Source organism: Microcebus murinus, chromosome 22 (genome assembly GCF_040939455.1).
Source record: "Microcebus murinus isolate Inina chromosome 22, M.murinus_Inina_mat1.0, whole genome shotgun sequence".
Lineage (NCBI taxonomy): Eukaryota > Metazoa > Chordata > Mammalia > Primates > Cheirogaleidae > Microcebus > Microcebus murinus.
In genome coordinates this window covers 7,978,948-7,996,291 of record NC_134125.1, presented here as the reverse complement: position 1 = coordinate 7,996,291, position 17,344 = coordinate 7,978,948, and the positions used below count along the sequence as shown (strand labels likewise).

The 17,344-nt window shown below is 49.7% G+C and overlaps 1 protein-coding gene across 3 annotated transcripts in view; it reads right to left on the bottom strand.

Annotated features, from left to right (window-relative positions):
* Positions 1–3,294: 3,294 nt before the first annotated feature.
* The window catches only part of ACAD10 (acyl-CoA dehydrogenase family member 10), a 47,545-nt gene continuing 33,495 nt past the window's right edge, over positions 3,295–17,344 (bottom strand). For all 3 annotated transcript variants that reach the window (XM_012778372.3, XM_020282927.2, XM_020282928.2), the window contains 9 exons: positions 15,145–15,545; positions 12,164–12,304; positions 11,233–11,370; positions 11,061–11,151; positions 10,090–10,248; positions 9,231–9,403; positions 6,584–6,727; positions 4,919–4,996; positions 3,295–4,033 (listed from right to left, as the gene is read on the bottom strand). In XM_012778372.3, coding sequence (XP_012633826.2) covers positions 3,893–4,033; positions 4,919–4,996; positions 6,584–6,727; positions 9,231–9,403; positions 10,090–10,248; positions 11,061–11,151; positions 11,233–11,370; positions 12,164–12,304; positions 15,145–15,545 — 1,466 coding nt within the window. In that variant the 3' untranslated portion in view covers positions 3,295–3,892. The remainder of the gene's footprint in view (positions 4,034–4,918; positions 4,997–6,583; positions 6,728–9,230; positions 9,404–10,089; positions 10,249–11,060; positions 11,152–11,232; positions 11,371–12,163; positions 12,305–15,144; positions 15,546–17,344) is intronic.

The window sequence follows — 17,344 nt, the reverse complement described above, 5'->3', positions numbered from 1 at the left end:
AAGCCAGGTGTGATCCCGTTAATACTCACCCAACTCTCCCGGACAGATATACTGGTCTCTCCATTTTTCACATGAGAAACCAAGTCTATAAGATGAACAATCGCATCCCAAGGTCACCCAGCTAGTCTGGAACGGCCCATTTGAATTTGGGCCACTGGAATCCAGAGCCACAGCCCTGACAAAGGTTCTCCTTGACCAAAGGCTGCCTCCTCTCAACCTTGGCCTATAAAAACCGCAGACTCTCAGCACAAAGGATTTCATCCACACCCAAACCCCCAGCTTTAACAAACACTGGCATGGTTTCTAACAGCTCAAGGCTGAGGAGCCTAGGCCCCTTAAAGTGCCTGCCTGAGAATGCTCAGTGCTGCCAAAAGAAGTTACTGTTTGTTCCAGCAACACCTGAAGAACAGCCCCTGCCCCCAGCCTCTGTGGGAGGGCAGGAGCCTAGCTTCGATAAGCCCAGTTAGCAAACCTAGCTGGGGTCCCATGGACCAACCCCCTTCCTGCTTATTATAAATTTCCACTTCCCGGACTTTGCTCAAGCCCCCACCCTGCCGTTCCTCCTCCTCCTCCCCTCCTCCACTTCTGCACAAATCACAATGGGGTTTGGTTCCTGCTGGCCCCTCCTCCCTGGTACAACAGTATATTACCAATTAAATCCCATCCTACCACTTTAGCTAGTGTCCAACACTGTTTCTCTACTCAGTCAACTTGATTAAAAGAAATTGTCCCAGAAGCTTGTGAGTTTGGCCCCAGGTCACTAGAGTCTGGGACACCACTGGTCTGCTCTGACATTCACACATCTTTGTGGAGTTGGTGGAGCGGAGACAGTCTGTATCCATGTCACAGCACAGAAGGCAGTGAAAATACCAACCAGAGGCATCTCGGAGTGACAGCCCTGGCACCCCAAGGGCATCCCCGGGGAACTCTGAAGCCCTGGGTGGTGACAGCCACTACAGACTCTAAGATGGGGACATGTGGCAGAGAACACTGTATCCTGTTCTTTCGATGTCACTCCCAGCTGCTGCTTTGAAGGGGCCCCACCCAGGCAAGTTGGCTGGCATCATCTTTCAGCCTCTGTAGAATTGTTCTGGAATGATATGACAGTATCTCAAGTCAGGGCTTGGAGAGCATAGGCAGCCTACAGATGCCAAGACCACAGGAGGCTGCAGGGAGAATGGGGAGGAGGGAGATTGGAAGGGGCACAAGCCTCCTCCGGCGCTGGCATGCTTGGCGGGCCCCTGCGGAGCTGGAACAGTCACAGGATAACTGGGAGGGCTCAAGTTTGCAGAAATCCTGTCAGATGCTTGCAAAGAGGGGAGCAGATGGACATGTGCTCAGTCACTTTGGGACAGAATACTGCTGTGAGGAAAAAAATGTTAGTATGCTATGATTATATTTTGTTTCCTTTTCTGAAACAGGTCCAGCCACGTAAGGACAATATCCCACAAATAAAACTGGTCAGGCACGATCATTACCAAACCAAGCTTGTTCACGCCCAAGCGTGTACCTATAGCCACACGTGTACGTCCACGCTGGACGTACAGTGCTGAGGGATCACCACGTTTGTCACCCTACTTGGCCAACCAGAAATGCCAAGTGTTTGTTGGAGGTGGGAAAAAAGTGAAATTAGGTTAGATTTCCTTTTATTCTTTGTATCTTTTTTTTCTTTTTTTATTCAAACCTTATTGGAACATGTTCTTTGTATCTTTTGCTCATATCTTCTTAATTTCCTGCCTCCCTTCTTTATTTTATTTTTTACTTAGCAGGCGGTTCCTTTGGAGCCCTCTGCCATGAACTTTAAATCAGCTCTAATCCTCCTTTATTCCCTCTTTTTCCTGCTGCACTTTGGAGAGTTGCAGGATCTTTTTATAATCCAAATCACATCCTGGCACACCACCACCTAAGCGCACCACTCTGCCACAGCGAGAATCAACAGCAGGCAGACCCCACACAGCCTGGCGCCAGGGCACCCTCCTCAGCCTCACCTGCCGCCCCTTCTCCTGCTCCCTTGCCCCTGGGCCACTCCACCGGGCCTCTGCGTCTGCAGCTCCTCCTTCTGGAAGCACCTCACCCTTTCTTTTTGTTGATCAGGTCCTGGCTTTAGTAAATCTTCTAGAAAGAGTCCTCCTGGGTGCCAACCGGGCAGCTGCACATTCCTCAAGGCCTAGACCAGTGCCTGGCCCAGAGCTGGGCTCAATCCACAGTGGTGAGTGGAATCATCCAGCAGAGCTGGAGGGGCTGACGGGGTGGGGGGTGGGGACTCACCCTTCTGCAGGCAGCATTCCTGGTGCTCTGAGTGGCTCAGGCCCCTTGAGGCAGAGGAGCTGAGAAAGACCCGGGTCGCCCACAGCACAGCACCTTCATTCATCTCTGCAGCTGCACTACTGAACAAGCAAGGTTTACCTCAGAGGCCACGACAGACATTCTTACAGCCTCGTAATATGCCAGGCCACAACCACTTCCTCTTTTAAAAAATAACCTCCTCTCTCCTGAGGCCCGAGGCAGAAGCAAGGACTCAGGCTGCTAGAATCCTGCCAGAGTTGGCCAAAGGTTCTTCGCCAGTGTGGCTGGCATTGTGATAGCTAATAGTTTGGGACTGGATTTTAACTTTACCTTCCTTGAGCAAAAAGCAGTTTCTCAGTGTGGTGGAGGAAGGCAAGCTTGGGGCAAGCCTCTGTGACTCTGTATCCTGCGGGGTGGGCCCTGCTGCAGCCCAAAGGCACTCTCAGGGAACGCAGTCCCCGGGGAGGGTGGTCCCTGCTTGGCTGGTCTGACCTGAAATGGCCTTTGGCCACGTCTCCACAAGTTAGGAGATTAGCAGGCTGGGTCCTAACTGCCACCAGTTTATCTGCCCAGGACACCTGGGCTCATGGGTACCCACTACTAGGGGAGTAAGTGAGCATTTCCGCTTTCCTCAGAGAACACTGCTCTCCCAATGGCGCCAGTGTACTGCCCTCCGCCCCCTGCCCCCAAACGCCCTGTCAGCATAGAGCGGAAAGAGGAGTGTGGAGGCTGCAGGGGCCTCACACACATCGCCACAGCTCCTCTGGGGACATTTATATGAGCATTTATATGAGAGTGTGGAACTAAGCAGGGACAGAAGGTGGCTGATTCAGGACCTGGCAGGACTCATGGCATCCACAACCACCCCCTCCCCAAGTTAGGGGCCCAGGCAGTGGCCAGCATCCTGGACACACAAGTGTGAGGAGGAGGAGGTGACAGATGTGCTGAGACTGAGGAGCTGAGGCAGAACCTCTAAGCTCAATGCCTTTGATACGATCCAGAAAGTCCTCAGAGTCTCTGAGATATATTTTCTTACAGTTTTGTGTCCCCACAGCCCGTTTCCAAAATACCATTTAAACTAGTGTACTCTGCCATGGACAATCAAATGAAGAAAATTAGGTGCCAGCGGCTTCACAATTTTGGTTTCATTCCATTTTCCCAGGAGCGCTGTAGCCCTGGGGCTTTAGGCCATGGCACTGGTGGCTGCTCTCCTGCCTGCCAGGGACGGGAGGCCACAGCTTCTGCAGCAAGCATGGCGCACTGCCTCGGCAGGGCTCCTGACGTGTCCAGATTCTCACAGCCAGAGAGAGGGCGGCTCAGGCTGCCCAGCCGCCACCAAGAGCCCAAAGACCAGCTTTTCAGGCTCTGTCCCAAAACCCTCGCGGCTCACAGCCAATGCCCTCCTCCTTGCCCGAATCGCAAACACCAGGCTTCTCGTAGAAACATCTTCTGTGGAGACCTGAACAGGCCGAGTGCACCTCGACTGTCCTGGGACAGAGCAGCTGGGCAGGGTGAAGGACCTCGCACAGCAGACCTCTCAAAGGCAGTTGTGGTTCTGGGCATGGCTGGCCCAGCAGGGACATCCGGCCTCCACAGTCCCCAAGGTCTAAGTGCGGTTCTTCAGCTCCATTTTGGCCACTGTCGCCTGGTGCACCTCATCAGGGCCATCGGCAAAGCGCAGTGCTCGGGCCCAGGCGAAGAACTGGGCCAGGGGGTAGTCGCTGCTCAGCCCTGCTGCTCCAAAGGCCTGGTGGACACAGGGCAGGAAGGGGGGAAAGCCCTGGGTGAGCCCTTATCTCTGAGGGTCCCAGAACGAAGGCCTGTGGACTGCTTATAACAGCTCATGGCAATCATCTCCCCTGGGGGGCCCTTATGACATTTACGTGCTATGATAACTAATAAGCCAGAGACTTCAGGGGGCCCACACTGGCCGACCCATGGACTTTCCAAGCCCGCTCTGCAAGTGGCTTCTGTTCTGTGTTGGGGCCAGGTGTCAGGATCTGAGGGAGGCCTCCCACACAGGTAAGAGGCTGTGCTGTTTGTTTTTTTTTTTTTTTTTGAGACATAGTCTCAGTCTGTTGCTCAGGCTAGAGTGCCGTGGTATCAGCCTAGCTCACAGCAACCTCAAACTCCTGGGCTCAAGGATCCTCCTGCCTCAGCCTCCTGAGTAGCTGGGACTACAGGCATGTGCCACCATGCCCAGCTAATTTTTTCTATATATTTCTAGTTGGCCAATTAATTTCTTTCTTTTATAGTAGAGACGGGGTTTTGCTCTTGCTCAGGCTGGTCTCCAACTCTTGACCTTGAGCAATCCTCCTGCCTCGGCCTCCCAGAGTGCTAGGATTACAGGCGTGAGCCACCGCGCGCGGCCGAGGCTATGCTCTCTGGAGTCATGAAGACCCAGGTCCTTGCAAGCTGAATGACCTGGACAAGTCACTTCCCTTTCCTGTGCCTCTGTTTCCTCATATTCAAAATGGGGGTGGGATGGCCTCCACCCTGAGGAAAACTACATGTGAAGTGAGGGGGCAATAAAAGCCCTGTCAGGGTTTCCAGGAGGCTGGGCCACCGAAGGTGAGAGTTTCACATCTGGTGTCAACAGTTCAGAGAAGCCAGCTGTCCAGTCTGTGCTCACCTGGATAGAGCGATCAATCACGCGGCAGGCCATGGAGGGAGCTACCATTTTAATCATGGCTATTTCCAAAGCTGCAGCCTGAGAGGAAAAGGAAAGGAGGTGGTTACAAAAGACCTGAGGGCAGAAAGTTTGGAAGACCGATCAGAGTCAAAGAAAGGAATGTAACAAAACAGAGGCTCAAAACAGAGGCTATGAGGTCTCATGGGATGTCAGCCCAAGGGTGACTCAAGACCTCCTAGGAGGCCAGGCATGGTGGCTTACACCTGTAATCCCAGTACTTTGGGAGGCTGAGGTGGGAGGATTTCTTGAGGCCAGGAGTTCTAGACCAGCCTGTGCTACATAGGGAGACCCCATCTCTAAAAAACATAGGAAAAAATTATCCAGGTATGGTGGCACATGCCCACAGTCCCAGCTACTTGGAAGGCTGAAGCAGGAGGATCACTTGAGCCCAGGAGTTGGAGGCTACAATGAGCTACGACTGTGACACTGAAACCTAGCCTGGGTGACAACATTGAGACCCACTCTCTAAAAAAATACAAATTAAAAAAAAAAAAAAAAGATGTGCTAAGATGTGAGGCAAATGCCTGGTAAAGGACAGATTTGAAAGTGTAGACACCTTCCAAGATGGTGGGGAATGTGGCCAGCACACAGAGGAGGGGAGGGGAGAGGGGCTGTCCCTTGCTCAGCTCCATCTCCAAGCCACAGCAAACCAAGGCCAGCCAGGGGTCCAGAAAACCGAGCTACTAGGATCTGTTCAGGAAGCAACTGAGAGGCTCTACCACATCCAGCCCTAGGGCATCAAAGAACCAAGAACTGTGAGCCTGGGTCATCCCCTCAACGCTCAGGCTCTTGGGAGTAGAGGCTGCCCCACAGAAAGCTGGACAAAGCAGGTCAGTGTCGACATTGTGCCTGGCCACCACAGGCACTTAGAGAGAGCCTTTTTTGTTGTTGTTAAGAAACAGGGTCTTGCTCTGTCACCTAGGCTGAAGTTCAGTGGCACAATCATAGCTCACTGCAGCCTTGAATTCCTGGGTTCAAGCAATCCTCCTACCTCAGCCTCCTAAGCAGCTAGGATTACAGAGGCTCACCACCACGCCCAGCTAATTTTTAAAATTTTTTTGTTGAAATGGGGTCTTGCTATGTTGCTCAGGCTGATCTCAAACTCCTGGCCTCAAGCAATCTTCCCACCTTGGCCTCCCAAAGTGCTGGGATTACAGGTGTGAGCTACCGCGGCTAACCAGAGAGAGCTTTAATTAAGGAAAACATCACACTGGGAAATAAGCTTCTATTTTGGCTAATTCTATATTTGGATTAAGGCCAGGAGAGGGTCCCTTCTCCCTTCCTACTCTTTTTTGCCTGACACCTGCACCAACATACCCTGGGATGCCAGGGCTGACTGGGGGCCACATGGCCCGGCATGGCCCACCGTCTCAGACTAAGAAGTTCACCAGGTCAGTAAAACAGAAAGGTTGGTCCTTTTTTATTGTGCCTTTTCTATTTTTAAAAAGCTGCCCAAACAGTTTTAAGTAGAGTTGAAATAAAGATTTCAACATCAAGAAGCCAAGCTTTTTCCCCATGCTTTGCTGAATGAGAAAGAATGGGTTTCCTCACAGCGACCTCTGGCCTCCATTCCCTGGGGCCCTCCCGGGGGCCTCTGCCTCCTACCTTGTTTCCTGCCGCGTCCATGAGGTGGGCAGCTTTCAGCACCAGCAGCCGGGCCTGCTCGATTTCCACCCGCGACTGCGCGATGTCTGCCAGCACCGTGCCCTGCTCCACCAGGGGCTTCCCGAAGGCCACGCGGGACTTCACCTGTCACACAGGAGACACAGGGCTGGGGACACGCTGGCCTCAAGAGGCACAGGGCCTGGTGGCCTGCAGAAGTGGGTGGGAGGAAGCACAGACAGGATAAGGCAGGAGAGGAGAGCGAAAGCAGGAACGTGCAGCTTATCTGCCAAGTTGCCAGCGGGGTCTGGACACGAGACATTCACTGCAGCAGAGCGAGCCCAGCCACGCTCCACGTGGTGCCTCTAACAACCCTTTACTCCAGCAATTCCAGCCACCTACAGGCAGGCCCAGCTGCCAAGCAGGAGCCTTTCTTTCAGATCAGAGCCAGCATCTAGCCCAGGGCTATTCCTGGGACTTGAGGTGACATGGGCACCTCCCCCGGAGCAGGGCGATGGCGCCCTCTGCTGACTGTGGTGCAGCGTCCCACGCGCTGTCAGGAACATGGAGCCCCCTTGTGGGTGACCTTATGGGGATTTCAAGCTCTGAATGCCACAAGGCATGGGAAAAGTAAGTATTCTTTGTTTTCTTGTATTATTTATTTTTCTAAAAATGATTTTTACAGGGCCGGGCACGGTGGCTCACGCCTGTAATCCTAGCACTCTGGGAAGCCGAGGCGGGCGGATTGCTTGAGGTCAGGAGTTCGAAACCAGCCTGAGCAAGAGCAAGACCCTGTCTCTACTATAAATAGAAAGAAATTAATTGGCCAACTAATATACATAGAAAAAATTAACTGGGCATGGTGGTGCATGCCTGTAGTCCCAGCTACTTGGGAGGCTGAGGCAGCAGGATTGCTTGAGCCCAGGAGTCTGAGGTTGCTGTGAGCTAGGCTGATGCCACGGCACTCACTCTAGCCTGGGCAACAAAGCGAGACTCTGTCTAAAAAAAAAAAAAAAGATTTTTACACAAATAATATGTCATGGCAGAAAAGCAATCAATTCTAAGAACAGAAAAGGGAAGAAAAACACCTAGTATCCCACCATCTAGTCACTTATAGTTAATATTTGCAGGATATCTTTCTAGACTTGTGTGTGTGCACACATTTTTTTCCAAAAAATAGGAGTCATACTCTGTCTATTTCTCTGTAGCTCACTTTCAAATTTAAGAGTATCGAGGGAACATCTCTCAGTGTTAAGGGGCAGATTTTCACAGTGTCATTCTGGATTCACTGCTGTCATCCATCCCATGGTTTATTTGGCCAGTCGGCCATTAGCCTGATAGGTTGTTCCCAACATTTTGCTGTTAGAATCAATGCTGCAGTGAACCTCCTAGCAGTAAATCCTTTGTAGATTCCTAATTACTCCATTACAATCAAACCTGAGTGGAGCTGTCATGTTAACACCAAGCACCTTCTAAGCACTTTCTTTTTTTTTTTTTGAGACAGAGTCTCACTTTGTTGCCTGGGCTACAGGCTTGAGCCATCACGCCGGGCCAACACTAAGCACTTTCTGAAGACTTTTCATACCTCCAGTGTAATTGCTCTGCGGAGAGGCTGGTGCGAGTGTTAATGCTGTATAGGGCTGAAGCACTATATTTGAATCCTTAGGGAGAAGCATTTTATTTTCAAAGAAAAAAGAACTGGTCAGTCTCAACACAAAAGGGTGTAAATCACCGGTTTGCTCTGTAGTCAAAACCTATCGCATCGACTGCCTCTGTTCTTTGTATGGCGTGTCTTGCAAGACATTTGGTTTGGTCTCAGGGTTAGCTTCACCTCTGTGAAACTGTTACCACCAATTTGAATTCCTGCCCCAGCAGTGGTTCTTTTACACAGGCTTCCAACCTCTGTGGGGTCACAGCTGAATAAAGATTTCTGGACATACCAGGGGAAGAGGGTAGTATAGGGCCAGATGCTGGAACCCCAGGGATGAAAACAAGCACCATGGGTTCTCCCTGGTGTCTGATTTTTTTTCTTTTTTTGAGACAGAGTCTTACTCTGTTGCCCCGGGCTAAAGTGCCATGGCATCAACCTAGCTCAGAGCAACCTCAAACTCCTGGGCTCAAGCGATCTACCTGTCTCAGCCTCCTGAGTAGCTGGGACTACAGGCATGCGCCACCATGCCCAGCTAATTTTTTCTATATATTTTGAGTTGGCTGATTAATTTGTTTCTATTTTTAGTAGAGATGGGGTCTCGCTCTTGCTTAGGCTGGTTTCAAACTCCTACCTTGAGCGATCCAGCCACCTCGGCCTCCCAGAGTGCTAGGATTACACCACGCCCAGCCCCTGGTGTCTGATTTTTAACCATGTGCTAGGAGTGCAAGTGGCTCTCAGCAGCCCATAACCCTTTGGGCTTTGGAAGCTGGCCTTTTGCTTCTGGTCACCTCAACGGGGTGGGGCCCATCCTGCTCTGAATTCACACTGCAGCAACACGGCAGATGCAAAGCCAAGACCGGAACGCAACTTTGTGGCAAAGACATCACCTTGCTTTGCCCGCTAGGTCTGCTCCCAGAAAACTGGTAGGATTTGACGTCTGACAGCAAAGGAGACAGCTGAGGTTCGGGGTCAGTGCTGGGGGCAGAGAGAAGCACTCACTCGGGCCTTCATGAGCGCCAGGGCCCTCTCTGAGAACCCGATCAACCTCATGCAGTGATGGATCCTGCCGGGGCCCAGTCTGCCCTGGGCGATCTCAAAGCCTCGGCCTCGCCCCAGGACCATGTTCTCCTTAGGCACACGCACGTGCTCAAATCGGATTTCACCATGGCCACCTGAAATACCCAAATGATCACGTTTAGCCCTCCCGTTTCCCTTGGATGTGTTTACTCTTTGCATCTGTTTGGGTTAACTACTCTTGTAACTAACCCAGCTAGTTAACCTTCTAACTGAGACACAGTTAAAGGGAAAGGGACGGCAGGAAGGAGCCTATTATAGATAGAAAACGAATCACTGGTTTATAATGGCAACTGGATATTCTGTCATTCGTTTTATGAAAACAATGATGCCACCCTAAGCTGAAATGCCCCAGTACTTTGTGCCTCTACTGATATACTGATCCTATGGAAACACTGAAGGTAAAACCATGTACATTGTTAGCAGAGAACCCCAGTGAGAAGACCAAACTGAGGCTGTGGCCTAGAGGTCAGCTGTCCCCACTGGGGCCTAGAAGAGGCCTGGAGTCCACTTCCTGCCTCTGCCGTGTGTGGCTTCCTGTGTCACAGAGTCCTGCTTACATTCTAAGTTTAGAAGAGGAAAAAAATGCATAAATGCCTATCTGAAATCTGTCTACATGGTTGGTATTCCTGTATGGAAATGAAAGACAGGAGCACGCGGCCCTCCAAATGTCATCATACCCTTTCACATGGGACATGGCAAGTCCTGAATGAGAGCAAAGGCTGCCAAAGCCGTTTCCCAGGGACCAGATCCACCCAGGGTGACCCGCCCCAGAGGATCGAACCTGGAGCGTCCTCCAGCCCATACACTGTCAGAGGCCGGATGATTTTTATCCCTGGGGTATCCATGGGAACCAGAAGCACGGACTGCTGCCGGTGTCTTGGGGCGTGCGGGTCTGTTTTTCCCATAAACACACAGAGTTGGCAGCGAGGATCCAGGACGCCTGCCAGGAAAGGGGAGAGACAGATCCCGATCATCTGATGCCAGGGCCACCAAATCTCTTTACCACGAAGTCCTGGCCCAGGAAAGGGAATGCAGCAAGCAGGCAGAGCTCTTTGAGACGTCACATAGTCAGATGTGCATTTGCAGGCTCTCAACCAGAAATAAGAGCAAATTGGGTTTTGTCCCAGTGAGGAATGAATCCAACATCATAAGAGCAAGTTTTTTAAAAAAGCATCATGTAGAGTTGGAAATATAATTTAGAGATAAGAGTCTGCAAACTGCTACACTGTCACTGCCAGCCTGTTCTGCTCTATTCCCACAGGCGGTGTAAACATCGTGGCTTTGGGCCCAGGCTTTGGAATCAAGCAAACCTTCAACTCCAGGTTCCCTACTTGGAAGCTGGGGGCTAGCACATTAGGGAAGTGACTCCCTAAGGCTCCATAAATGGCAGGACTGTCATTAGTCCTGAGGATGCAACACGCCTGATCTAGGGAAGCCAACAAGGAAGTGACATCCCGCCTTTCCAAAGGGAAAGGATGTAGTCTGCCCAAGGCAGAATGAAGAGAGCAGGGTGAGTGAAGAGATTTCTGGAGTTATGTGTGGTCATCTGGGGACATCTTCACCCCTGGGAAACAGCACACTACATGCAGTGCCCTCTTGTTCTCCAAGGGTTTGCTGCCTCTGCTGGGGGCACAAAGAGACAATCTCCTTTGTGTCAACTGAAAAAGAAGCTGGCCACGACCAGGCACCAAGAGACATGCCCATCAGTACAGACTCGAGGTGCACTTGAAAAGCGAATTTCACGCCAAATACCTGTGATCCACCACTTATGACCGTTTATGACATAGAAGCAATCCTCCTCTCTGATGGAAGCCTCAATGTTGGTGGCATCTGAAGAGGCAACCTGGGTGAGAGCACGTTCTAGTTAGAGCTGCCAATGTCGCCCAAGGGGCCTGGCAAGTGGGGAGTGGCCCACGTGAGGTACCTGGGGCTCGGTCATAGCAAAGCAGGAGCGGGCCCTGCCCTCCAGCAAGGGGGTCAGCCAGCGGGCCTTCTGCTCCTCGGTGCCATACCGCACCAGAAGCTCCATGTTCCCCGTGTCGGGGGCAGAGCAGTTAAATATCTGAAAAGGAAAAAGAGCAAACAGTGACTCTCACATCCATATTTGTAACTTCAAATGCCGTGGAAGTAGTGGAACGGGACCCCTTCCAAGTCACAGACCCTCTGATGTCCTCACGAGTTCTTCTCCCTGAGAAATGCCCAGACACACAGCATTTTGAATATGGTATCTCAGAGCCCCTGAAGCCCAGCCACAGACCCCTCTTTGTCTGGGAGAAAAAGGCCTGGAGGGGGCGCTGCAGGCTCATATGGCTCCGTCTTCCCTGAGCAACTCCCCGCCCTGAGCTGCTTTCTCACTACCACTCTAACCACCTGCCTGCAGTTGTCCTTCCTTGTAAGAAGTTTATGTTTTTATTTTATTTTTGTTGGTTTTGAGATAGGGGCTCACTCTGTCACCCAGGCTGGAGTGCAGTGGTGTGATCATAGCTCACTGCAGCCTCAAATTCCTGGACTCAAGTGATCCTCCTGCCTCAGCCTCCTGAGTAGCTGGGACTACAAACATGCACCAGTATGCTTGGCTAATTTTTCTATTTTTTGTAGAGATGGGGTCTGGCTATGTTGCCCAGGCTGGTTTCGAACTCCTGGCATCAAGTCATTGTCCTGCCTCAGCCTCCCAAAGTGCTGGGATTATAAGTGTGAGCCACTGTGCCAGCCCTTATAAGAAATTTAAGTTCAAGTTGATGCTCCTGAATCCACTCTTTGTATTTGTGCAGGAGAGGGACTGGATGGTGAGGGGAGACGTTCTCATGGAAGACCAGGATATTCTTGCATGCTGAGAAAAACTTTAAAGAAGGTACCTCAGGAGCATACAGAGACGTGCCCATGAGCTCACACAGATGTGCATACTCCACGTTGGTCAGTCCTGCCCCATATTTCTTCTCGGGATCAATCTCCAAGGGTAGGAAAAGGTTCCAAAGTCCTTCGGCCTTGGCTTTCTCCTACCATGGGAAAAATAAGTCATGGAACCACAGTGGATGACTTAATTTTATTTTGAGCCATGGAAAATAATGAAAGGGATTGGTGGGAATAAGGCAGACAGCCAAAGCTACAGTGTGTGCTAAAATCAGTGGCACGAGTCTGACGCATCTCCATGTCCCGGACATCCCCACACATCCAGATTTCACCACTACTAGCATGAGTCTTGTTGTAACTATAAATCTTACTAGAACACACACAATGACCACAGCAGACTGACAGGTCCTTCAGCACATGTGATAGGAACCGGGCCCAGTACCTCTGGCTGTATTCTATATGGTGAGTAAAGAGATACCCAGAACAAACTTCCTTTATGAGGAAAATTTTGCTCTTGGGACAAGGAGCCCAGAATGTAGCTCTGGGATGGGCAGCTAGGAAGTCTGTCCTAGGGCGAGGGGCTCAGGCTGCCCGGGTCATATGCAGCCCCGCTGTGCCTTGCTGTAGGACTCTGGGCCAGATACTTGATCTCTGTGTTTTGGTTTCCTCATCTATGAAATGAGGATGTGAGCACTACCCTATCAGTGAGGACCATGGAGCTGCAGTCACAAAAACTAACTAACTTCAGTGACTAACTGAAGGGGAAAAGGTATTGAATGGGAAGATTCTCAGGGGCTCTCAAACTGCACAGGGAGATAAGGGAAGGAGGCTGAGAAATGGACCAGGGCAGCCCAGAGGGTTGCACTAGGATAGGACACTTGGCCACCCTGCTGGGGCCATCCCGCTGTGGAATAAGTGAGCACCAGCTGTCTTCTATCTTACAAACACAGCTCACTCTCCCATTTCCAGGAAGAGAGAGTCTGGCCAGGTTTCATGGCTTCCGTGACAACTTCTTAGCCAGGGACGGCTGGGCTGGTGAGTGCCGGCTCTGTCAGACTGGGCAGACTACATCCAAAGGCAGAGAGAGGGAGTGCCCCTGGGTAAAACCAGGGTGCTGCCACCAACAGAAGGGGGAATGGATACCTGTGGACCAGGGTCCACAGCACCCACCTCACTGGGTTGTGAAGATGAAATGAGATAACACATAGAACATAAAGAGCCCAACACAGAAGCTGGCGGGTTGCAATGAATATCAGTGATTATGGATATAATCATTGTCATTGCTTCTTCTCAGTGGGGAGGTCACCAGCTGGCCTGGTCTCAATGCCATGTGCTTCCAGAATCAGTACATGCACATGTCTCCCTCAGACCTCATGTCTGAGCTAATGAGCTCGGAGTACAATGACCAAGGAGAAAAAGGGCAGATTCACTGCAAGGGAGGAAGAAGTGAGAAAAGTTCTGAGAAGCGAAAGATGAGGAAATGAATCTAATCACCTGCTTGCAGGAGGAGGGACAAATGAAACCACAGAATTCGAGCCTGTAGGCCTGGATTTGAATCCAGGTGCTATGATATCCCACTGTATACTGTGCACAAATCTATTTCCTTATCTTTAAATTCTCACCTCCCAGGATCTGAGATAGGTGTGGTAAATCGCCAAATACTCTTCCTTATTTATGCGTAGCAATCACAATTTTGATAGAAATCATAGGCTATTATTTCATCACTCTACCCAATAATCTTATTTAACATTATGATTTCATTCAGGTACGACTAGAAGTAGAATGTTCTCCAAGATAGTAAGCATCCATTTTCGAGAATGAAAGTGTTTGCTGCATGAGTATTTACTTTTCTAATGTTTCTGTGCAGCTGGCCTCGTGTCAGATGGCCAAGGACCACGCGTGCTGGTCAGCATGAAGGGAAAGGGCATTTCGCAAATTAATGATGGCATTAATGTGCACCCACTGTGGGACCCTCGGATGTGCTCCCTCCGTGTGCTGATGTGGAAAGCTGACACTTCACTTGATTAAAAAAAGCAAGCAGGAGATTTGAATATATAGAATGTTTCCATCATAACATAGGAATAATAATATATGTTAGTATATTATAGAAAAAAGCTGGGAGCACAATATACCAAATTGTTGACAGTGATTATCTAGGAGGGCAGAGAAGGTTAGAGAACTCTTACTTCTATGTTATATCCTTTTATCATGTTTGAGCTCTGATTTTGTGATAGGTTTATAACTAGAAAAGAACTGATAATGCTTTTTTTTTTTTTAGAGATAGGGTCTTGCTTTGTCCCCCAGACTGGAGTGCAGTGACCTGATCATGGCTCACTGCAGGCTCAAACTCCTGGCCTCAAGTGATCCTCCCACTTCAGCCTCCCAAAGAGCTGGGATTATAGGCATGAGCCACCAAGTCTGGCCTGATAATGCTATTTTTTAGAAAAATATATGATGGTTGCATTATGCTCCTGAAGATCTCAAATAATTTAAAAATTAACAGAATCCAAGGGTAACCCCAACAAAGGAAAGCAGATATTTCTGTTCATCAGCTGAAGAAACATCACCGTGAGATAACATATGACATGCAAACGCAGTTTACAAGCAATTTGGCCCCCTGACATTATGGATTCTGCAGAGAGACTTTATTAACTGATGTAGCACACTGCTTCACATTTACATAATTCACATATGTGTAAGATAAACCCACCTGTCCCGGCTTCCTAAGCCGCAGACACAACAGTTCTCTGCCTGGGCTGCACAGTCACACCTGAGCTATCTGGCTGTGACCTGGTCACGCAGCAAGAGAGACATGGAAACTGAGTCATGAAGAGCTGGCTCTTTCCAATGACTACGGAAGCAAAGACAATTCGACTCAGTGCTCCTATATCCTAACTGCCTGGAAGGGCACAGATGAGCCTGGTAGGGCGAGCTGAGGGTCTGCCATGTCAACAAGGTCTTCCTGCCTCACGACAGGCTGCTTTACCTTGAGATCTTCAATCAGTGGGGAGGGGCTCCATCTGTCCGCTGCGGCCTGGTGACCCTGCAGCTCTGGCTCCGCAGGGTACACATGCTGCTCCATAAAGTGCTTCAGCCGGTCATACAGCTCTCTGACCGGCGGGGAAAGGCCCTCCGGGGAGATCACCAGAGCTCCCTTGGAAGCATGAGCTGGGGAAGCTTCTGGAACAGAGCTGTAACTCCTCGTGCCTGTGGGGCTCAGCGGGGACCGTGGACCCACCCACATGTGGTAGGACCTCGTTAATGGTTTTGTGACTGGCATCTCTTTGAAAACCCGGAACCCTTCTTTGACTGCAAAATCCCATGCCAGGTTAAACATAAATTCAGTCAGCTTTCCAGTTTGTTCAGCAGCTGCTGAGCTTGCCTGCCCTAAGTAGAATCAAAGAAAAACAGTGATTACTCCCAAACGACCCTTCGTAATAATGTTAACGTATAATATTGTTATTTCAGCAGCTACTATTGTTTGCTGAGCACTGGCCATGTACCAGACAGTGTGCTGAGAGCTATTATTACGACTCATCGAATTCCCAAAGCAATACAACTGCTTGACTCTGCATTTTGAAGACAAGGAAACTGAGGCTTAGAGAGGAAGGTGACCCACCCCAGCTGGAAAGTTAGTGAGCTCAGGGTCAAAGTCCAACTCAGGTCTGCCTGTTCCCTGCTCTTAATTTCTTCTTTCCTAAAGAAACTGAATTTAATCAGTAATATCCCAAACCACTTCTGCTGTCACCGATGGGCTATAAGAAATCCTGTGTTATTCCATTCCAGTATGCATCAAAAACAAAAAAATAAAAGTATAAAAAAATTAAAAAAAAAAAGAAATCCTGTGTTATCCTAGACCACGCCTGCTATGAAACTGATAACAGCAGTGCCATGATTGATTAGAGGAATGGCCAGTTTATAGGCACCACGTTTTCTGGATCAACAACCAACACAGAACTCTATTTTGCTCTCACTGTCTCTTTCTCTTTTTTTAATATGTGCATCAAGACTGTTTTTTTTAAACTTTTTTCCACATTAAAAAAACATTAAGAGGCCGGGCATGGTGGCTCATCCCTATAATCCTAGCACTCTGAGAAGCTAAGGCGGGAGGATCACTTGAGGTCAGGAGTTCTAGACCAGCACGGGCAAGAGTGAGATCCAGTGTCTACTAAAAATAGAAAAATTAGCTAGGCAACTAAAAAACTGGGAAAAATTAGCCAGGCATGGTAGTGTGCGACTGTAGTCCCAGCTACTCAGGAGGCTGAGTCAGGAGGATTGTTTGAGCCCAGTAGTTTGAGGTTGCTGTGAGCTAGGCTGATGCCACTGCACTCTAGCACGGGCAACAGAGCAAAAAAATAAATTAAGATATAATGTAGGCCAGGAGCGGTGACTCCCGCCTGTAATCCTAGCACTCTGGGAGGCCGAGGCGGGTGGATTGCTCGAGGCCAGGAGCTCGAAACCAGCCTGAGCAAGAGCGAGACCCTGTGTCTACTATAAATAGAAAGAAATTAATTGGCCAACTAATATATATAGAAAAAATTAGCTGGACATGGTGGCACATGCCTGTAGTCCCAGCTACTCGGGAGGCTGAGGCAGAAGGATTGCTTGAGCCCAGGAGTTTGAGGTTGCTGTGAGCTAGGCTGACACCACGGCACTCACTCTAGCCTGGGCAACAAAGCGAGACTCTGCCTCAAAAAAAAAAAAAAAAAAAAAGATATAATGTACATACACCTCTCAGTGTACAACTCAGTAAGTTTTAACGAACCCATAGTCAAGTAAACACCACTGCCATCAAGATAAAGAATATTTCCATCACGCTCAAACTTCTCTTGTGTCCCTTTGTACTTAACATCCCTGCCCCTCCATCCCTGGCACACTGATCTCTGTTCCTACAGTTTGTCTCTTCCAAGATAATACATAAATGCACACATCATATGGGATGTGGCCCTTTCAGTATGGCCTCTTTCACTCAGAGCACTGCATCTGAGACCATCCATGTTCTTACACATATACTGTCTCATTAGAATGGGCTTTTTGACAGCCAGCTCTCCAGTATTAGTTTTAGCATTTCCATGTCTCCAAAAGACTATTTCCCTCATTGTCTTTATATTCATAAACAGATCTTCACAGAGGTCCATTTTTCTTCCAGCTCCTGCCACAGTCAACTGGTAGGTCTCAAAAGAAAG